We start from the raw sequence: 22,864 nt of genomic DNA on the forward strand, positions 1-22,864 counted from the left end.
ATACTCTTCAGTCTTGGACATAAGAGGAAATGAGATGGGGAATGTGTCTTTTGGCTTAAAAAGGGGAGGGGGATTTGAATCTTCCCGGAAACAGTATGGATGGGATGTGTCAGCCTCCTGGAGTCTCACATGTGTTTTCTTCTCCTTGGATGGTCACAGCACCTGTTTACATTTCCGTGGGCAAAGAGATTAGCGGTAATTAAAACAATTTGATTGCTAATGATAAGTGTTGCTGACAGAAACTGGAAAGTGTAGTGCGTGCTGGCGCTGAAGGGAAGTCTTTCTATTGAGTAGTTCAAGAAGGCATCTCTAGGTAAGAGACCCTGGAACAGAGACCCGAAGGAACAGTAGGCAGACGTGTTCTGTGTGAGTCGCAGCAGGGAAGGAAGGAGAGGGCAACAAGTGGAGACAGAGGGGTTGTGGACATGACCACATTACAGGGAGCCTGTCAGCTATGGGAAGGAGTCACACTCATGAACCATATCATCTGTGGGAAAGAGCCACACTCATGGACCCTGCCAGCTGTGGGAAGGAGTCAATCTCATGAACCATGACATCTGTGGGAAGGAGCCACACTCATGGGCCCTGTCATCTGTGGGAAGGAGTCACACTCATGGACCATGTCATCTGTGGGAAGGAGTCACACTCATAGACCATGACATCTGTGGGAAGGAGCCACACTCATGGGCCCTGTCATCTGTGGGAAGGAGTCACACTCATGGACCATGACATCTGTGGGAAGGAGCCACACCCATGGACCCTGTCATCTGTGGGAAGGAGCCACACCCATGGACCATGTCATCTGTGGGAAGGAGTCACACTCATGGACCATGTCATCTGTGGGAAGGAGTCACACTCATAGACCATGACATCTGTGGGAAGGAGCCACACCCATGGACCCTGTCATCTGTGGGAAGGAGTCACACTCATGGGCCCTGTCATCTGTGGGAAGGAGCCACACCCATGGACCCTGTCATCTGTGGGAAGGAGTCACACTCATGGACCCTGTCATCTATGGGAAGGAGTCACACTCATAGACCATGACATCTGTGGGAAGGAGCCACACTCATGGGCCCTGTCATCTGTGGGAAGGAGCCACACCCATGGACCCTGTCATCTGTGGGAAGGAGCCACACCCATGGACCATGTCATCTGTGGGAAGGAGTCACGCTCATAGACCATGACATCTGTGGGAAGGAGTCACACTCATGGACCCTGTCATCTGTGGGAAGGAGTCACACCCATGGACCCTGTCATCTGTGGGAAGGAGCCACACCCATGGACCCTGTCATCTGTGGGAAGGAGCCACACCCATGGACCCTGTCATCTGTGGGAAGGAGCCACACTCATGGACCATGTCATCTGTGGGAAAGAGCCACACCCATGGACCCTGTCATCTGTGGGAAGGAGTCACACCCATGGACCCTGTCATCTGTGGGAAGGAGTCACACCCATGGACCCTGTCATCTGTGGGAAGGAGCCACACCCATGGACCCTGTCATCTGTGGGAAGGAGCCACACTCATGGACCATGTCATCTGTGGGAAGGAGCCACACCCATGGACCCTGTCATCTGTGGGAAGGAGCCACACTCATGGACCCTGTCATCTGTGGGAAGGAGTCACATTCATGGACCATGTCATCTGTGGGAAGGAGTCACGCTCATAGACCCTGTCATCTGTGGGAAGGAGTCACACTCATGGACCCTGTCATCTGTGGGAAGGAGTCACACTCATGGACCCTGTCATCTGTGGGAAGGAGCCACACCCATGGACCCTGTCATCTGTGGGAAGGAGCCACACTCATGGACCCTGTCATCTGTGGGAAGGAGTCACATTCATGGACCATGTCATCTGTGGGAAGGAGTCACGCTCATAGACCCTGTCATCTGTGGGAAGGAGTCACACTCATGGACCCTGTCATCTGTGGGAAGGAGTCACACTCATGGACCCTGTCATCTGTGGGAAGGAGCCACACCCATGGACCCTGTCATCTGTGGGAAGGAGCCACACTCATGGACCATGTCATCTGTGGGAAGGAGCCACACTCATGGACCCTGTCATCTGTGGGAAGGAGCCACACTCATGGACCCTGTCATCTGTGGGAAGGAGTCACATTCATGGACCATGTCATCTGTGGGAAGGAGTCACGCTCATAGACCCTGTCATCTGTGGGAAGGAGTCACACTCATGGACCCTGTCATCTGTGGGAAGGAGTCACACTCATGGACCCTGTCATCTGTGGGAAGGAGCCACACTCATGGACCCTGTCATCTGTGGGAAGGAGTCACATTCATGGACCATGTCATCTGTGGGAAGGAGTCACGCTCATAGACCCTGTCATCTGTGGGAAGGAGTCACACTCATGGACCCTGTCATCTGTGGGAAGGAGTCACACTCATGGACCCTGTCATCTGTGGGAAGGAGCCACACTCATGGACCCTGTCATCTGTGGGAAGGAGTCACATTCATGGACCATGTCATCTGTGGGAAGGAGTCACGCTCATAGACCCTGTCATCTGTGGGAAGGAGCCACACCCATGGACCCTGTCATCTGTGGGAAGGAGCCACACTCATGGGCCCTGTCATCTGTGGGAAGGAGTCACACCTATGGATCCTGTCATCTGTGGGAAGGAGTCACAGTCATGGACCATGTCATCTGTGGGAAGGAGCCACACCCATGGACCCTGTCATCTGTGGGAAGGAGTCACACTCATAGACCATGACATCTGTGGGAAGGAGTCACACTCATGGGCCCTGTCATCTGTGGGAAGGAGTCACATTCATGGACCATGTCATCTGTGGGAAGGAGTCACGCTCATAGACCATGACATCTGTGGGAAGGAGTCACACCTATGGATCCTGTCATCTGTGGGAAGGAGTCACAGTCATGGACCATGTCATCTGTGGGAAGGAGCCACACCCATGGACCCTGTCATCTGTGGGAAGGAGTCACACTCATGGACTCGGTCATCTGTGGGAAGGAGCCACACCCATGGACCCTGTCATCTGTGGGAAGGAGCCACACCCATGGACCATGTCATCTGTGGGAAGGAGCCACACTCATGGACCCTGTTGTCTGTGGGAAGGAGTCACACTCATGGATGCTGCCAGCTGTGTGGAGGATTCTGGCTTCCAGGAGAGAAAGGGGCAACAGATTTGATAAGTGATTCAATGCCACATGGAAGGTTCTAGACCACTGCTGTGTGGGAGACAGAGAGGAATCAAAAGGACTATTGGGTTTTGTTTACTTGTTTGTTTTGACTAAGAAAAAATTTTTTCAATTATTTTGGGGGTCAGCTATTTTTCAGAACTCAAGGTCAGAATTCTCTTGAAGTGCCGTAGACAGGCATTGTAACAGGAAGGGCAAGAGAAGAAATGGATCTAGAAAGCCATTAGACTGGTGAGCAATTTGAGCAGCTTTCCACAGTCAGTCAGTAGGTGGGTGAGTCTGACTCCCACACCTGCAGCTTTCTCCAGGGACTATGCTGAGAAGGATTACACTCAGCCATGGGCCATTTGAATGCCTTTTTTTCCTTTCTTTGAAGCTCTTTAGTGAGAAGCCTTGTTACCATGGTTTCCAGCATTTGAATTTGGTGCAAAGCCTCGTGGGGCAAGGGGGGTGGCACTGGACCTTAGGACTCTGAGGTCCAGCTCTGCTTCTCTTTATCCAGAGCGCTGATTTTGGACTTGTCTTTTGATGTCCAGTGACCACCTGGAGCCCTTTGTGGTTTTAGTGAAAGGGTTTGAGAGCATGTCTTAGATAAGTTTGGAAATACACTGTTGTGGAAAGATACTAGACTCTAGAGGGCTACCCCAGCTAGTTCCCAAGTAATCGCAACAGAGACTGTCTAGATTTATAAAAGCATTAAGGCACAGTAACTGGACAGCTATCTAAGCTCTAAGCTATTTTGCTATTTCCCAGCTACCCACCCCCAAGTCACTTGCCATAACAGTACCTTCCTGGCTGCTCCTGTTCCATCAGGTCCACCCTCATGGCTATGTGTCATAGTCCTTACTGCCCCCATGGTGACTTCTCTTTCTCCTGCCTTGTGGTCTCTATCTGACCCTAAGCCTGGGGACCTAAGCTCCTCCTACTTCTCTTCTGCCCAGCTATAGGCCGTCAGCAACTTTATTTAACCAGCCAGAGAATATTAACAAGCAAAGTTTATAGGACATCACTTGTGTACATGAGAATGTGCTCATCTGCATAGCACCAAGATTTTCGGGACCAGTATTTAGCATTTGCCTACATAGTACCAAACTAACTCCTAACAATGTATCTTTTATTTAATTTCAAATTTTGTTTCAGAAAACTCTTTTAAAATATCTCTCTCTCTCTCTCTCTCTCTCTCTCTCTCTCTCTCTCTCTCTCTCTCTCTCTCTCTCTCTCTCTCTCTTTCTCTCTCTCTCTCTCTGTGTGTGTGTGTGTATATGACATCAGTTCAGGTGACCAAAAGTCTCCTGGAGCCGGAGCTACAGGCAGTTGTGAGCTACAAGACATGGGTGCTGGGAACTGAACCTGGGTCCTCTGGAGAGCAATGAGCTCTCTTAACAGCTAGACATCCCTCCAGCCCCTCGACAGCACTTAATGGCAGTTAGAATGTTTCTGACTCTTTTCCCATCTGCTGCATTAGTTTTCTGAGTAAACACTTAGCTGTGTACGGAGTATATTCTGTGTAAGGAGTACTGCTCACTCTACATGCTGGCGCCCAGATTTAAATTGAGGGCTTCCTAGGTGCCAGGCAAGCACTCTGCCACATACTACCTGCCCCCACCCCCCGCCCCCCTGCCCCCAGCAAGTACTCCATTTCATTGCCTCTAACAAGGATTGGTTTTGTTTATGAAGCCTGTTACTATATACCAATATCCAGTTCCTCTTATTACTTCTTTTTGAGACAGCATTCAGGGCTGGCCTTGAATCCATGACTAATTCTGTCAGTCTTTCAGGTCCTGGGGTTATGGTTACATACTGCCAGGCCTGGGATCAGATGAGTTTATGCTTCTCCTGTAATTTTGTCATCCGGTTTCCCCTGTTGAAAGGCTATCTTCCAGAATAATGAAAATATTGGCCTAAGTGGTCAGGTCCGTAGGCTCCTTGTGTAACGACTAGCTTCTTTACTGTTATATAACCATAGCTCACGTCCTTTAAACATCCCAGTTGTTAGTGCCAGCATCTCCTCATGTCAGGGCCCTGGGAGGACAGTTGCAGGGGAGCTGGGCACCACTGCCACTGCCACCTTCCTTGCCCAAAACCAGCCTGAACCTCACATAGAAGCCAAGTCACTGTCTCTATATAGGTGTCTGAGAAAAGATAATGCAGGAAAGGGGTGCTGAAGATGGCCAGAAATACCAGGAATAAGGTAAAGAATGAAAAACCAAACCAAAACAAAACCCTGGGGGAAAACGGAGCAGAAAGAAGAGCAGTGAGCAGTGGGTTCAGGGGGTCTGGAGAGCAGTGAAGAGCCTTAGAAGCCCGGGTACCTCGGGTTCCCTGCCATCATCTCTGGGACACAGAGGTGCTGTAAGTGCTGGAAGGGACGTGGGAATGCCAGGGATGGGCCACTTTGGCAAGTGCTGTTTTGTTTAATAAATACACCATCCCCAGACTTCCCTGACATGGAGAGACACTGGGCAGTATTTGCCAATGACATTTTTGCTACTCTCGACCATTGGCTGCCTTGTAGCACTTTAAAATTTTTGTGTGTGAGGAAAAAATTTGGAAATTATTTGTATGGGAAGATACATAGCTGAGTGTATGGATGGAGCTTGAATGGCACGCGCGCGCGCGCACACACACACACACACACACACACACACACACAGTGGAGGCGTGTGTGACCCGCAGGAGGACAGCATCGAACACACAATCATGACCAAGTACAAAAGAGGGCCTAAACAGAGATAATACTAATGTTTGTTCTTTCTTTTCTTTTTCTTTTTTCAGTTTAGAACACAAAGACCTAAGAGCTAAGAGCTAGTGTGAGTGCTTGTGAGACTAAGTCATGAAATCTGCTGGGAGTTCAAGGCCAGCTGTAGCTACATAAGAGCTCCTGTCCAGCCAGGAACTGCAAGATGAGACCCTGTCAAGACAGAAAAGAAAATAAAAAACAGAAGGAAATTACACTTATGTAGTTAGGTTGATTTTTTAAAATTAAATTAACGTTAGAATTTTAATTAGATGAGATGAAATAATGAAGAAGGCAGTATTTGCCCCGTTATGAAATGTCTATTTTAAATGAACAAACAATAAGTTTAAAATTTAAAGTGGAATTTCCTGAGGAACACAGAATAGTTTTGAAGCCAAGTCATGTAGGACATGTGGGGCAGCCCATTTGTTATTGGTTCCTTAACTTTACTTAAGAAAAAAAAAAAGTTAATGCTTTTTGTTTATGTTTGGTCACTTGTTGAAATTAGGAAAGATTTCTCCCTATATTATTGTTGTTATTGCCCAAGCTATTAAAGAAGACAAATGGCAGATGCTCAGGATTGAATGGGTGCAGACATCCTCTCGCTGGGCTCTCCTCAGTCTTCCCTCAGCCCTGAGACTCTAGCTGGGCTGCTCAGCCTCCTGAGTCGCTCCTCACCAAGTCAAAGTGATGGACGTTTGAACCTTCACTGGGTCGCATGCTGACCTCATGCCCTGCCATGGAGGAGAGAGAGAGTGCCACTGTATTTGTCCTGGGGACTCACATCTCCTTGGGCAAATGTCTAGGCAAGCTACAGCCATCTTGGGGCATTCAGCTGTGACAGATTGCAAGATCATTTCAGTTGGGCTGGTTGATCCCCAAATAGAAGGGATAGGAGGGTCACAAACCCTCACCTGAATATCCAGCTGTATCCAATCCTACCCTAATTGTACTTGGTCTCTGGGAGGGGCTAGATCATGGAGGCCTGGGGTGGGGGGGCTAGTGGAGGGTGGCAAAGGAGAAGCCCTCATCAATACTGGGGAGAGGCTTTCTAGGTGGAGAACACTGCGGCGCACACATCCTGTGAGTGGTCCATTATCTGCTATATTAAAAAGCCAAATAAGTTCGTGTAATTTGTTCACTCCAAGCAAACACTGGAGCATGGAGAAACTATACCTCTGTTGTTGGGACATAGGAGGAGTAGTGGGGACATCTCCTCCTGGGAAGGGGTTTTAGGGACACTGATAGACGATGCACCCTGTTCACTCAAACAGAAGCTCTGCTTCTCTGGCCTTTGGAACACACCTGTAGACATGTTTTCCCATGCCGCCTTCCTGCAGCAACATTAGGATGCTGAGGTTTCTTGACTCCAACACAGTCTGAACTTGTAGGAATTGTGCTGGGAAGTTTGTTTTCCTGAAATTCTTGACAGTTTCCAAAGAGAGGAAACTAGGACTCTGCAGTGAAGGTGACACTGTGCATTGCTCACATTTATCCAACATATTATTTGTATCTTATGTCCAGCTACATTCATTACAGCCTACTGAAAAACTAGAGCTATGCTTGTCCTGGGCTGCAGAGAAATATGATATGAATCTCTATACTTAAGATTTCCCAAGTAATTCACACCCGTGTGTATAAAGCATAAATCACTTATTTTGAAATGAAAGGCATAACTTGCTGTTTCTGTCCCCCACCACCTGTCACCCTGTGTGTGTCAGAGCTTTACCACCTGCCCAGTTCATTGAAAGCAGGGCATTTGAGAGGACTGTAGCAGGCTGGCAGTCAGTCTTGGTTTCCTCTCAACCCTTTGCTGTGTGATGTTGTTGCTTTGACAACACATTTTTATACCATCTTGCTCCTCATCACAATGGCATGTGGGAGATTTCAGGGTTGTTTCTTGCAGTTCTCCTCTTTCTTCTTTGATATGTTATAGTGAATGAGATATATTTTTAATTTTTTACTGTTTTCTCAGAACTTCTGATGTAAAAAAGCTTATTAAACAGTCTTGGCTCATCTATACTTCCTTCTTAATTTAACAGCTTTGTTGGTCTCTCAACTTTAGACCTTCCTTGTAGTTTCAGAGACATGCACAAGACACGCTAAGGCCCAGTGGAAAGAAAACATTGCAGTTAAGACTTTTTTCTGCATCTCTCTCTCTCTCTCTCTCTCTCTCTCTCTCTCTCTCTCTCTCTCTCTCTCTCTCTCTCTCTCTCTCACACACACACACACACACACACACACACACACACACACACACTATGTATTCCTATTTGTCCTGGAACAGGTTGGCTTCGTCTTAATATAATCGTCCATCCTCTGCCTCCCACATACGCCCTACCACTGCCCCAAACTAAAAAAAAAGAGAGAAGTGTATGACAATAAACCAGAAAGGCCCATGGAAGGCAGTTAAAGACCTGGTGAACGATGCTCATAGAGCGTCAAGTGGGCGCCCAGATCCTTCTGAGATACTTCCAGGAGCCTCCCATTTCTCCCAGCTTCTTCAGCTATGCTAGTGTGTGATGTGGCCACCATGGCAACGTTTCTCCTTGAAATATACAAACTATAAAAAGTTCCCTTTCTAGCTTAGGAACTGAAGATTATTCTAGAATCTCATGATTAAAGCAGCTTTTCAGCCTCGATGATGGAGTTTGTGCTGGATTCAGTTAGGAGTCTATAAACTGCTATTTGAGGGTCCTCAAAATTGGTAACCTTTTATAGTTGTAAGTACCTTTTTCACATTTAAGAAAAACATATTTGAATAAAACAGAGGATTCAGTCAGTGGGGAGCATCACTGAGGGAAAAGTGAGTAGCTGCCATAGTAACCCTGATGTCCTGAAGGAGGAGTAATGTTCTATTTAGTCTATTGATGTTTTCCAGGAAGTGGAGGGGAAAGCAGGGACAGAATTAGGCTAAATTAATTATGAAATTTTAAATCTATTCCTAATTTGGAGTCAATTTCATTAGGAAAGTTAATTGGAAATATATTTTGTTTTTAGAATAAATTACATATTTGGAGGGAACCAATCCTTCTTTGGTTGCATTTAAGGCTTTTGTGCTAGGTCGGCTCGAAGTTTTGAGACCATGGCTAGTTAATGGCAACTGCAACAATTTCTGGCTACATGGTAGTTTATAGACTTGTTGGTCCCATTTGTCATCTCAGTCCCAGAAAGTGCAGGAAGACAGTATGCATATCTAGGCTCCCCATCCACTTTGTGGGAAGGTTTGCATGATTTTCCATTAGTCATTAGCAAACCAACCAATCGGCCATCCAAGAGTTTACTAATAGGTTCTGTGCTAATAATTTATGCAGAATAAACCTAGGCTGTCAGTTCTGGGGGACTGCACCCCCACAGTGATGTTGAGTATTGAACCCAGATCGCATACATGCCATGCAAGCCTTCTACCACTGAGCTACAAAGCCCATAGCCCTAGTTTGGTGTCGGCATACATAAGCTTTAGGGACACAACTGAGAGCTGGGGATGGCTCTGTCAGGAAAGTACTTGCTGTGCAATCATCAGCACTTGGGTCATTCTCAGCGCCAACATAAAATGCCAGTTATAGCAACGAACGCCTGTGATCTTAGCACTGTTGTAGCGGAGGCTCACTGGCCAGCTGGCCTTCAAGATCAGTGAGCTTCAGGGTTAATGAGAGAACATGCCTTCAAAAATAAAGTGTAGAACCATGGAGGGAGGTACCAGATGTTGACCTCTGGCCTCCACAGGTGCTTGTGTACCTGTACATGTGCACACACGGGAACATGTTCACCTGCATACCTCCCTGCTCTCAACAGCAGGCGGCGCAGCTGGAGCAGCTGTGGAGGGTGGTATAATGCCGTACACACTGGTTTTGATTTACCCTCTTTGGAGGTGACCGACCCTGTGATTGATTCCTCATGTCACGCCTGTCTACTACCCATCTTCTTCCTGCTTTCCTTCCTGATTAACTGTAGACTTGCTACACAAGTTTCAAGTGTCTACTGTACAGCTACAAGGGATCAAGGCTCCAGTGGGTGCTTCGAGTTCTGTCTACAAAGCACTGCTGATAGTGATTGATTATTTACCCCTAGTACCAAGGAGTAGTTTCAGATAGCACCAAAAAGTTTCTCAGCCCTGAGCACTGAAAAAAAGTTGTAAATTATATTCCATTTAGATTTCGTGTGGGGTGTGTGTGTGTGTGTGGTTTCTACACGTGTGTGGGTGCACATCCATATAATGTACATGTGTGTAGAGGCCAAAGGTTTACTTTTCCCATAGTTCTCCACCTTATATGTTTTTAAAACTATACTTTCCCACCTTATTTTTTGAGATAGATGCCTTTACTGGACATAGAATTCATATTCTCTTAGCTTGGCTGGCTACCGAGCTTCAGGGATCTCCTGTCTCTACCTCTTCTTGCCAATGCTGGGGTCACAGCTGTGGGCTACAGAGCCTAACTTTCATGTGCCTGCTTGAGTGGCAGACACAACCTTCTGACTCATCTCCCCAGACCCCAGTAGATATATCTTGAAGCCTGAAATAGCTGAATCCCTCATACCCTCTTCCTAGAACCTGGCAAGAGGATATAACTGTAACAAGCAAATGGCTCTTATTTTTATTTATTGGTAGTAATGTTTTCTTTTTTTCTTCATTGTTTTAGGAAGTTTGGGGCCAAAGGCTCACGACTCACTGGAGCAGGATGGGGAGGCTGCACAGTGTCCCTAGTGCCTGCTGATGTGCTGTCCAGCTTCCTCACAAACGTGCATGAAGCTTATTACCAGAGGAACACTTCCAGGCTGGCTCAGGAGAAGCACAGCTTGTTTGCTACCAAGCCTGGAGGCGGGGCTTTGGTTTTCCCTTGAGGCCTAAACGGTGTAAAATGTCTCAGGGAAAGCATTTCCGGCATGCAGGAGCTGGCAGGACTTCCTGTGCCACAGAAAATCAGTCCCCTTTCTGCTTTGTGTTATGAAGTACGGTTGCTCTTTATCAGGATGCATTTCCAAAGAAATGGTGAGAGCAAGGTTTCCTAATGACTACTCTCCCCTCTTAAATATATTTTTTTTATGAATCAAAGCCAAAGATATGCTTACATAGGTCTTTGAAGTATGACTAAGATTTATTGATTTGAAGATTTTAAAGATGAATGGCAAAATGTATCTTAATTGAATGCTCTGCTACAATTAAACTTATGGCTTAACTGTGTGCATTGTTCTTGAATGGCGGTCACTGTTGGCTTCCTTCCCTTAGCCCTCGTCCAGATGGCTGAGGCCTTCTGACCTGGGAGTGGCAGTGGATGACGACAAGGACGATGATTGCTGTGGTGACTGTGGTGACTGTGGCAACGGTGACGACTCTGAGGATGGTGGCGTTGATGAACCCGTATATTCCTCCCTGAGTTTAGCCTCAACACGCTGTGAACAAAGCACATGGTTAAGGATTTGCGGATATTCTTGGACACACACAGGATACTTAAGTGTGAGACTCCTACACCTCTGAAGATGGCGAAGATCACTTTGTGGGGAGGGGCCAAAGATAAATTGCAGAAGACAGTTTGAATTGACTTTCTTCCCACTTACACTTTCATTTCTTTCTTTTTAAACATTTTTTCTTTTTTAATTAAGTAATTTATTCAGATTACATCTCAATTGTTATCCCCTCACTTGTATCTTCCTATTCCCAGTCCCTCTTTCACCCTATCCCCCTCCCCTAGGTCTGTGACAGAAGGGGACCTCCTCCCTGACCATATGATCACAGCCTATCAGGTCTCATCCTGATAGCCTGCTTCCCCTTTCTCTGAGTGCCACCAGGCCTCCCCACCAAGGGAAAGTGGTCAAATAGGGGCCACCAGAGTTCATGTCAGAGTCAGTCCCTGCTCTCTACACAACTGTGGAGAATGTGCTGTCCTTTGGCTAGATCTGAATAGGGGTTCAATGTTTACTGCATGTATTGTCCTTGAGCAGACCCCCATGGGTCCAGATCTGCCAGCCTTGATGGTCTTCTTGTAGATTTCTAGGACCCTCTGGATCCTTCTATTTCCCCATTCTCCCATACTTTTCTCACCTGGAGTCCCAATAGGAAATCCCAGCATAGCAGTATCATTTCTTAAACACCTTTCCAATCCAAGAGATGTGCCTATCATCCTGACAGCCCTACACATACCTCACATCCCCTTGTGGGTGCCTGGCAAGTCCTGTTGTGTGCTCGGTCCAGTGTAGGGCAGATGAGTGGCATGCAGGCATAAAAGCCTAAAGTGTGCTCTGACATTGACAATAATGGTGGTGGGGGTAAGGATTTAGTGCATTTATCAAGAGTGGGCAGAAGTGTCTGGTCATGTGGTGACATGCCAGTGGCAGACTCCCAGAAGCCCTTTCTGAGTTGCATTGTAGGATGGGAAGACTGAAAATGGTTTTATTAAAATATTCAGGTGACAGAAACAGTATTTGCATTGTGGTTGGAATTATCCAGAATATTACCACTCTTGTTGTTTCATATGATGGCCCATTAACCAGCATTCACCTGCCAGTTCCCAAAAGACATAGGCAAGGGCAAACGACAAGCCACTAGGAAACCAAGATCCATCCTGAAACCAACTCTGACTCATTTCCTTCTAAAAACCTGACCAACTTTCTATCAAGTTTGTTGAAAGAAATTTTGATTTTTTTAAGCACAGTAATCTAAGATCTGACTTATTTAAGTTTATAATCCTGCATTTCTTATGGTCTGTATTCCTCACAAATAATTTGTGGTTGGTTTAGAATTTTTTAAAAAAGAAATGAGCAAACTTGAATTATGTATCATTGCTGTTAGTCCATTTAATGTGTTATGCCGTAATTCCTTCATAGGAAGATGAAAAAAAGAGTCAGTAATTCTCAATATTCAGTGTTCACACCTCCCTGGGGACACAATCATTCTAAGTTCAATGTGCACACTTCCACAAGGACAGTTATTCTAAGTGTTCAGTGTACACACTTCCACAGGGACAGTTATTCTAAATGTTAGTGTGCATACCTCCCTGGGGACACAGTTATTCGAAATGTTAAGTGTGCACACTTCCACAGGGACACAGTCATTCTAAGTGTTCAGTGTGCACACTTCCACGGGGACACAGTCATTCTAAGTGTTCAGTGTACACACTTCCATGGGGACAGTTATTCTAAATGTTAGTGTGCATACCTCCCTGGGGACACAGTTATTCTAAATGTTAAGTGTGCACACTTCCACAGGGACACAGTCATTTTAAGTGTTCAGTGTGCACACTTCCACAGGGACACAGTCATTTTAAGTGTTCAGTGTGCACACTTCCACAGGGACACAGGCATTCTAAGTTCAGTGGGCACACCTCCCTGGGGACACAGTAATTTTAAGTGTTCAGTGGACACATTTCCATGGAGACACAGTCATTCTAAGTTCAGTGTGCATACCTCCATGGGGACACGGTCATTCTAAGTGTTTGGGGTGTGTACCTCTATAGGGGTCACAGTCTTTCTAGGTGTTTCGTGTTTGGTGATGTATAAAGTCTACTGAAACTATTCTACTCTAGTTAAGACTGCTTCAAACCTGCCTTCAGTACTCAGTGTTCTAGAAGTCATGAGGCATGTCCAGCTCTACTGAAAAGAATAAGGATGCAGCCCAGGGTGTAAGCTCCACAGAGAAACGGACTTTGTGTGTGTCATTAAAGGACAGCCGGAGCGTGAAAGCTAGTGAGCAGGCAATGCAGACCAGCAGAGTGTGGACACAGCTTGCAGACTCGGGTGTGTGGAAGGCTCTGTGGGAGTGCAGGGCTTGCTTTTAAATTAACTGAAGAATCATGTCAGCTGTATTGCCTGGCCCAGACCAGGAAAACAGCCCACATCTGGTCTGCAAATGTATTTAGTTTGGCTCCTTGGCATTTGAAAATGTGGTCTCCAAGACTGGAGATTTTGTACAAGAATCTGGATTGCTCGTGGAAGGCTGATAGAAGACTGAGTCCTGCAGGTGGCAAACGAAGGAGGGTGAGGGAGCAGTTGTAGTGTCAGAGGGTGAGGTACAGCAGGGAGCAGTGGTTTCCACAGCTCTCTGCAGGGTCTGCCCTTACCTGCACAAGTGCACTGCTGTTCTCTTACATGTGCTAAGTGCTCATGGCACTATTCAGTAGTACAAAATGCATCGGGAAAAATATGAATAAAGGACGATGCTTAGACAAACAAAGAGATGATGCTTCTGTGAATCTCATAGCAATACTGAGTGTTTCATGGTGTTCTAGCACCTCTCGGTATAGGAATCTTCCTCATTCCAGCCCCATAGCCAGGGGATTGCTCTGAGTCTGGACTGCAGGAGGGAAGGAAACCTTTCACACTGGCTCCCTCCATCCCTGGCTCATCTGGTGCAGCCTGCCAGTTCCCTGCATGCGGTATCTACCTGTCCTGGCCTTTTGGAGAGCACGAATGATCCTCAGACCTAGCAGGGCTACTCACAAGGCTTGGAGAAGCAGAAAGGAAAGGACCCCGGAAGCAGACAGGAGCTCTCCCCATCCCTCTTCCCTTCTCACACCCGAGCTCTAGGGTCTTGTTACAGTCTTCATTGTGTTTGGGTCATCTGAGGGTATCATATAGCTTTGTTGAATTATTAATAAAAAATAAAATACAACTTGAAGCACCAATAATTTCCTATCGTTTCTAACCCAATTGCACTTTATGGGGGTCTTAGTTTCGGAAACTGCCCCAGGGACCGTGTTTAGAAGCAAGGAATGAGGGCAGTGAGCACGAGGCTGTCGCTGTAGTTGAGAACGGATGACCTCCCCTTTGCAGTGGACAGGCAGTGAAAAGAATTTGTTGCTTCTGCCGCTGCAGCTTGGGTGTGACCATGCATTGCTTATGAGACACTGTGAGGCCTGGAGGCGAGGAGCAGGGCAGAGAACTCTCAATTGTTTCCAGGAAGGAAACATACCAGCGTATGTAGAAATTTGTCAAAATCGTTTTTGGCTTCTTGGATGTTTCTGGAAGACTTTGCTTGGAGCCTAATGGAATAAAGAAAAACGTTCAGGCAAACAGATTGTTCATATGCATCTCATGGCCAGTATTTGCAAAACTTAAATGCTCTGGGCTCTTGTGAGCCCATCACGTGTATTAACGCAACTACCTCATCACAGCGGTAGCAAGCATGGACATCTTTTATTCTCTTTTTCACCAACAAGGAAACGGGCTCAGATAGGCAAAGTTGCTGCCACTATCTTACACACTGAAGGCTACAAAGCAGACTTTACTCCAAGCGTAACCTTGAAGCCTTCATTCCTACCACTTGTGACTCCCCCCTAGCAGAAGAGCGCCCCCTTCAGTTAGATGTGCCACATATCACTACCCTAACTGCCTCCACTTACCAGATCTTGTGGGTGGAGGCTTTACACAGTGGCACAGGGGAAGAACAGAAGGATGTGGCCCAGACTCATTTGTGCAAGGGTGTGTGCTAGGCTGAGCTCCTTGAGGAAGGTTCCCAGGGACCTTCCAGGCTCTCAGTCAGCAACTGCTCAAGGGAGAAATGCTACAGAGTTGAGGCAGCAAGCAACAGGAGCTGAGGATGGGAGAGAGGCAGAAGCAGGTAGGCGGGAACTTGAGACAAGGAAGAAACACTAATGAGAGAAACAGACAATGAAAGCGGAAGGGATAGGAGGCTATTCATTTTTCTGGGATTTTCAACTAAAACCTGGAAATGCTTTCTCCGTCAATCTGGTAGGAAGGTCAGAGAGTTAACCGTGGGAAGGCTCATCCAAGGCGCCGTGGACATTCAGTCCTGGCAGGCCTGACCCCACAGCAGGGTTGCCTCGTGAAAATGTGTGAATGACATCAACAGCTTTTCTCTGTCTTAGCCTGACTACTTTGCACTTGTCGCTCTGGGTTTCCTCCTCTTTGGGTTCCTCCTTAAACACAGTCCCCAGTTCCCTGATGCCCTTTCTCTTTGGTTCCCGTTGTGCTGTATGTTAATCTTCATTTTTGTTAACATCTGCCCTTGTATGCCCCCTGGTCTTACTGGTCTTGTAAGTGACCATAGTCTAAAATGCCCAGTTTACAGCATACAATTAAAGAGTTCTGTGTATTCCCAAAGTCTGGTGACCACCCTCACTGCCTAACGTGTGCTTTCTGGCTGAGCTGCCTCTCCATGAGTCTCATTTTGCATGGCTGCTTGTGGAGGGTAACACCATGAGCCTGTGGCTGTGACTGGTCCATGGGTTGTCTAGCCACAGGAACATTTTCATCTTCACTATCCCTGTGTGTGAAGCATCCTTCTTTGACTGTGTATTCCGATCCACCCTGAAAACCTCCCAATTTTCTGAGCTTCCCCATTGTGAGGAAATCTGTTACTGTGGGTTCTGTTTTGAGTCACTGGAATTTGATGTCCTGACTTAGGGGTTGTGAACAGAAATGGTAGCTAACAGGGATTTTGTCTTTTTTAAATTACTTTTTTACATATACATTTATATTATTACATGTATATACAGTAAACTACCTACAGCAAGAAGAACCATGACACATTAGCAATTATATAAATGTTCCATTCTTAGTATTTTGGCTATTTGTATATGGCAGCTTGAAAAATAGCTTGGTGCCTCTTTGGCAGCACATACACTAAAATTGGAATGATACAGAGAAGATTTGCATGGCTCCTGTGCAGGGATGACATACAAATTCCTGATTTTTTTTTTTTTTTTTTTTTTTTTTTTTTTTTTGTCAGAGGTAATATAGCTCTTAAAGTGATGGGTTGGATTTTCTCTGGTGACTGGGAACCCAGAACATTTACAGGAGACTGGCCAAGTTCCAGCCTCTCGAGGGGGCTTATAGGGCTGTGCCATTTGTTTGGAGGAGGTCCTTCTACCTCAACACTTTCTACTTTTTCATCTTACATTCCAATTTATAAAACAAATAAAACCAGCTAAACTGTTCCTGCTTCCTTGGGGAAACATGTTTGCATGTGTAGAGGAAGCCGTGGGGATGGAAGTGATAGCAGGCTGTGGTCACGGTCAGGCCAGCAGAAGGCCAGCTTTCTAGTGCCTGTCTTTCCCAGGCTGGGCATCGTTATAGGCTAAGTCCTATGGTTGAAGTAAAAATAGTCACACTTAGTAATTAATTAAGCTGGCAGGAATGCAATCATTCTTTTTTAAAATAAAAGGAGTTAGTGTGTTGGTCTAGACAGTGGTTCTCAACCTGTGAGTTGCGATCCCACCCCCTCCCCCACCTTTTTATAAACAGCAGCTACCCAAGACCATTGGGAAACACAGAAATTTACATTAGGGTTCGTAACAGTGGCAAAATTACAGTTATGAAGTAGCAGTGAAAATAATTTCATGGTTGGGGTGACCACAACATGAATATTAGAGGGTCTCGGCGTAAGGAAGGTGGAGAACCACTGTACTGATGAAATGCCAATGAGGATAGAACGCTCTTTGTCGATAGTTAATAGATGTTTGTGCAACAAAGCCATTGTGGTTTTCTGTGTGTTTGTCAGTTAAAAATGACTTGTGTACTACAAGTTAAGTGAGACACAAACTGGTCAAGCTCCTTGTCAATTTTTTCCTGTTGTTCTTTCAGGAACTTGATATCTTCTTTAATTCTTTGCTTTGCTCTGTAAAATACAAATAAAACTCTATGAACACTTGGAGTTAACTTCTACAAATGAAGCAGCCAATCCTATGTGAGGAAGAATATATCAGTGAGCCCTTTGTTCCCCAAGGACTGACTAGTGTGCTAAACCGTCCCCACAGTCCCTTCTAGAAACATGTGCCAGCGGTGCTGCCTGCCCCTGGTGTGACCTGAGATGTCACCTCACTGCTTCTATCAGGGTGAACTAGGAAGGTACCCATCTTTTCCCACTATGTGGAGATGCTTGGTGGCAGAGGCAGTGGCTGTGTATGTGTGTGTGTGTGTGTGTGTGTGTGTGTGTGTGTGTGTGTGTGTATGTGTGTGTGTTGGGGACACACAGGGAGAGGAGTACAGCATGCATGCTGGGTAGGAGCCCACTGGTTGTTCCTTCATCTCTCTCTCCCTGAGTAGCACTGCATTCCCAAAGCTGGGTCTGGTTCTTCCTTCCCCACAAGGCCACAATCTTTAGATGGCTACCTTGACATCACTAGATGGGTCATGCCAGGTTTTCTTGTAAAAATTCATGGGCATTCTTGCACGGTCCATTCCTAGCCCTCTAGCACATAGAAGGACGATGACTGCTCATGAGCAATCACTTAGACCAAGCACAGGGAGAAAACACTCCCCAAGAGTCCTGGCGTCACCCAGCTGCCACCCCAGTTCCAGACTGTGCATCCATAGCACACAACCTTCCTTCTTTCCATGTTCATCTTTGCAAAGTGGTGATGCTCCAGTCTCTACTGCTTGGAGAGCTGGTCTTCCTCTGTTGGGGTGTACCCCACAGCAAGGCTTCTTACCCACTCTAGTCCCTGATACCTGTCAGGCTCCACGGGTACCACATGAACACTTGCCATGGGAAAAGGACCCAGGAATGGAACCGATGTCAGACAATGCCTCTCCTCAGAGGAGATCAAGTCCAGGCAATTTTTTTCCTATTTCTTGTGGCTATTTAACATCTTAAATCAAATCCACTACAGTGCTCAAACTTACCTGCTAAAGTCCTTTTGGTTCTTTGCAAATTTTCTCTTGGCCTCCTTGATGATGTCACAGTATGTTGGAGCAGGCGGTGTGCTGGGCTTACAGTTAAGGAATGATTTCTAGTTGGGAATATTCGTGAAAGATAAATGGGATCCTTCTCAGGGAAATTATGGGCACTGTCTGGCCTGGGTCTTCTTTCTTAAGGCCTCAAGTGTAGATGTGAATGCTATGTCTGTTGTTATACAGAAAGCGGAGAGAAAACACTACTTTTCAGATTACTTTAAGCTTGTTTCCCTAAGCACTATAATAGTTTTGAAAGTCTGTGTGTGTGTCTGTGTGTGTGTGTGTGTTAAAAACAGAAATTTGTTAAATTTTTAGTATTCATTGACATTCTACCCCAAGTTTTGTCATCTTGTTTGGGTACTTGCTTAGCAATCTACTGCGACTATCAACATCTCCTCTGGGAGGCTTAGGGGGCAGGTGCGCACCTGTGTAGATGCTCAGCTAATCTGGCTCCTGCTGCTACACAGAGGAGGGACTCGAGGCAGAGTATGGGCATGTGCTGGAAGGGAGGTGGGTTGCATTCCCTCTGAGGCAAAGCTGACAGTCCCCAGCTCTGGTCTTACCCCACAATGCCTGAGGCCCCTTCCCAAGCAGCACGTGGCAAGGAAACACATGACTCAAAGAGGCAGCCCCTCAGCTCACGTTACAGAAGATGTGATTATTTAACAAAGAAACAGTGCTGCTAAGGTGGCAGACCCTTGTCCACTTTTTTTCAGGAGCGTAGACTGATGCAGCCATTGTGGAAACATGGTATGGAGGATTCTGAAGAAATTTAAAAACAAACTTCCGGAGTGCAGATTTGGAAAGCATCACTTAACAACAGCATCTATGCTCTTCTGTCCATTGTGGCACTGTTCACAATGATAAACAGCTCAGCCCCTGTGCCATAGGTAGCAGAGACCTGCAGTTTCTGGCTTTGAAGACTCAGCTTTCAGACTCCTCTTAGCCAGTAGTAGACATCAGACTAGCATGGCTAAGCTAGCACACAGGCCCAACCCAGGCCAGGGTTTTGTCTCCCAGAGCAGGCCTTTCAGGACATGAAAACAGCTACATAGCTGTAGGAGTTGAGGGCTGTGAGACACCATCTGTGCTTGGCAGAGACCATTCTAATAGCTTTTTGTGCAGGTGAGCCTTCATCGGGAGACTGGAGCCTCAGCTCCAGTGTGCTGTGAGGGCAATCCATTTTACTCCAGGAGTAAGGCATTGCAGCGCTCGTGTTCCAACGAGAACTGCTATTGAAGTCTGGGCTCGTCTTCTCGGGCTTCCTGTTCACAGTTGATGCTTCTGTTAATATGTCAGTAATATACCATTGTCTTCAGGATAGTGACCTCTTAAGATCTGATGGCCATGTGCAAATTGCTCTGTTTTCAGGCCTAAGAGGTGTCACTGAATGTCTACAAGCAATAGCTCACTCACGATGTGAGTCAAATCTGGAAGGTGTCTAGGTCACTTCCAAATTCTGGATTTGACATTTCATCCTTTAGTTACATTTTAGATTCTTTCATGAAGAGTCAGCATTAAAAGTACAGCAGTCCTCAAATCTCAAAAGGAAGCAATGAACATCCCACCTTAAAGTACAGAAGACCAAGTCCTATAAAGCCTATTCATATGGATAAATATTTAATTCAGCAAACTTAAAAAGTATATATAGTTGGGTTTGGAGGTGTACACCTGCCATTCCAACATGTGGGAGGCTGAGATCACAAGTTACAGACCAGTCTGGGTTACATAGCAAGACCTTGCCTCAAAACCACAAAATATTAATGTACAGGGATAATAGAAAGATTAATGTAATCAAAAGAGAAAACTCCCCCATGTTCCTGCATTCCCAAAACTGAAACCATCTCCCCTTTCCTATGTCTACATTTGCTGTGATGTCACAGTATTTTAACACAATAGTTGGCATATTGCAATTCTTCCATACACACAGGTCGGTGGTAACTGCTGTAGACAGACAAGACTCAATGATTCTTGTTGAGATGCTGCCAGGCCGGCCTTGAACTCAGGCGATCCTCTCACCTCACTCCCCAGGAAGATGGCACTACAGGTATGCACCACTGGGTCTGTCGAAAGGACTGTTTTGCAAAACCTTCCACTGAGGGCCTGTGCCTGAAATGCTTCCATGTCTGGATGCTGTATTTTGGTGTCCATGTAGGAGCTCACACATTGGCTATCTCAAGAGCCTAGCAAGAGGGGCCTGTGTGCCTCCTGTTTTAGGGTGGGAACTGGAGGCAGGCACATATAAGGAAAGGTAGCATCTAACTTCCTACCTGGGTAAGAGCCCTGCAGTCTATGATCCACCAAACCATCCCGCAGCTACAGAGTGATCCACCAGCCCAGAGCAGAGGACCTGTAAGCAGACAGTGCTTCCGCTGCCTGGGGGAACTCTTCCCATTCCAGCACGCGAGGTTGTGGTTTCTCTGGGGAAAAGGCTGCAGAAAGTCCTATTATTGTGTGGAGGGACTGAAACAACTAATGACGCGCCTTTCCAGGTAGAGATGGATCTTGCCAAAATGCTCAGTTGGGAATGCAACCGTTTCCTGCTATTATTTGATTGATCCCCTAGAGTACTTGTTAGAAGTTCAAAGCTCTTGTCCCTTTGTAAAGTTCTGCTGGTGTCTTGGGCACATGATTTGTTTGACATGCTGAGTGAATTGGGTTTTCCAAGAAAATACTATTGGTGCTGAAATAGTTATGCTTCCGCCCCTACAAATGTTCAAGTTTGAGCATGTGGCTGTATTGAAGTGAGCCGGGTGTATGTTCTTCATAAAGACACTCTACTCATTTACAAAGCTTGGTCCTTGTCCGTTTGTACAGTGCGGTCCCGGGCTGCATCATGCGGGCATTGAGGAAGGCCACAGCATCTTCTTGTATTACCCAACAACAGCGGGGCTCAGTAGACTTTTGTGAACGCGTGCTAATAAGTGTCCTAATTTTTATTTTCTTCAGACACTTAAAGCCATGGTTTCATGCCAGCTGAAGAAACATGGAGGACTTAAAAGTTGTAAATTATGAATAATGGCTATTTTCTGCCCCTCTGGGAAAGCTGTGGCAACATGCTTTCCAGCTCCTCGGTCTGCATTGGCCCCACATTTCATTCCCCATCCATGGCTCCCAGGATGCATGGTAATGCCGCTACATGGAGAAGGAGCCATGTAGGGACAAATAAAATTGTTCTCTTCTGGATGTCACAAGAGCTGTGGTTGGGCTGTGCTGAACCAAGACTGAGCTATCCTAGAGGCCTCAAATGAGGGTCTGGAGCCCTTCCTGCCCACCAACCAGGATGCAGTAGAAGATAGAAGCGGTGGGGTCCAATTACAAATGAAGAAATCGAGGCTTGGATAAAGGCTTCTAATTGAATCATTGCTAGTCATGGTAGGCAGCACAGACAATGGGCCGTGGAGCTCACGGCTGTGATGGAAAAATAGAGACTTCCATCATAAAAATTCCTCCTAATGTAAAGCCTTTCTTTTTCCCCCATTGAGCCATGGAATAGAGTTGGCACATGCATTAGAAAGCAGTACACAAGGAAGCACAAATCAAGAGCAAAGGACATGTTAAAATGAATAAACAGTAAGGGCCTATGCTTCCGAAGTTCTCACTGATCCCAAGTGGTCACCTCCTCCCTTTGTTCTGGTCAGTGTCCTCTGAAGACAGATCTTTTCTAACTGCAGTGCAGTTCTATTGTAGTTCATGGACCCTAGGAACAATCTCAGAATGGTAACAAATGCTCTCTCTTTTTCAAAATAAGCAATTCATGTGTGCTGTGCATGTGTGTGAGTATGTGTGTGTGTGATGTGTGTGCATGTGTGATGTGATGTGTGGGTGCGCATGCCTGATGTGTGTGTGTGTGTGTGTGTGTGTGATATGTGCGATGTGTGCATGTGCAGGTGTGTATGTGGTGCATGTGTGCATGTGTATGTGTGCATGTGTGATGTGTGTGCATGTGTGTTGTGTGTATGTGATACATGTGGTGTGTGTGTGTGTGTGTGTGTGTGTGGTGGATGCATGAGTGTGTGTGTGATGTGATGTGATGTGTGTGCTGGTGGGCTTTGATTTTCTCCTTCTCCAGGCTTGGGGGGCTGAACTTAGGCCATCAGACTTTTCTGCACAGAACTGCTTGTTGTCCCACACACTCCTCTTGACATTTATTTTCTTGATTAGTCTATAATCCATAGTAATTGCTATGTGCCCATAACTTCATACAATAGTGTATATTCTCAGTATACTTGAGAGCTTACGGGACAACTTTCTCTTTCATGTTTGGGGAACAGTTTTCCAGGCACATACCCTGTACACCAGGACTTCTTCACCACACCTCATTTAT

At 46.2% G+C, this 22,864-nt stretch overlaps 3 protein-coding genes and 1 non-coding gene across 6 annotated transcripts in view; 2 read left to right on the plus strand and 2 right to left on the minus strand.

Annotated features, from left to right (window-relative positions):
* Positions 1-11,111, plus strand: part of Galk2 (galactokinase 2) — a 139,213-nt gene extending 128,102 nt beyond the window's left edge. For 2 of the 3 annotated variants that reach the window (XM_051144543.1, XM_051144544.1), the window contains exon 10: positions 10,548-11,111. In XM_051144543.1, coding sequence (XP_051000500.1) covers positions 10,548-10,749 — 202 coding nt within the window. In that variant the 3' untranslated portion in view covers positions 10,750-11,111. The remainder of the gene's footprint in view (positions 1-10,547) is intronic. The other variant, XM_051144542.1, reaches the window with a different exon arrangement.
* Positions 1-22,864, minus strand: part of Cops2 (COP9 signalosome subunit 2) — a 257,228-nt gene that overhangs the window by 157,041 nt on the left and 77,323 nt on the right. The gene's annotated exons all lie outside the window — the stretch shown is intronic.
* Fam227b (family with sequence similarity 227 member B) overlaps positions 11,131-22,864 on the minus strand; it is a 151,276-nt gene continuing 139,542 nt past the window's right edge. Inside the window, exons 13-15 of the mRNA XM_051144910.1 lie at positions 18,487-18,572; positions 14,813-14,882; positions 11,131-11,298 (exon numbers count right to left, since the gene is read on the minus strand). Coding sequence (XP_051000867.1) covers positions 11,131-11,298; positions 14,813-14,882; positions 18,487-18,572 — 324 coding nt within the window. The remainder of the gene's footprint in view (positions 11,299-14,812; positions 14,883-18,486; positions 18,573-22,864) is intronic.
* Positions 16,463-16,568, plus strand: LOC127188758 (U6 spliceosomal RNA). The gene has a single exon (XR_007830602.1). It is a non-coding gene; the product is annotated as a U6 spliceosomal RNA (small nuclear RNA).

The sequence above is a fragment of the Acomys russatus genome, chromosome 4 (genome assembly GCF_903995435.1).
Source record: "Acomys russatus chromosome 4, mAcoRus1.1, whole genome shotgun sequence".
Lineage (NCBI taxonomy): Eukaryota > Metazoa > Chordata > Mammalia > Rodentia > Muridae > Acomys > Acomys russatus.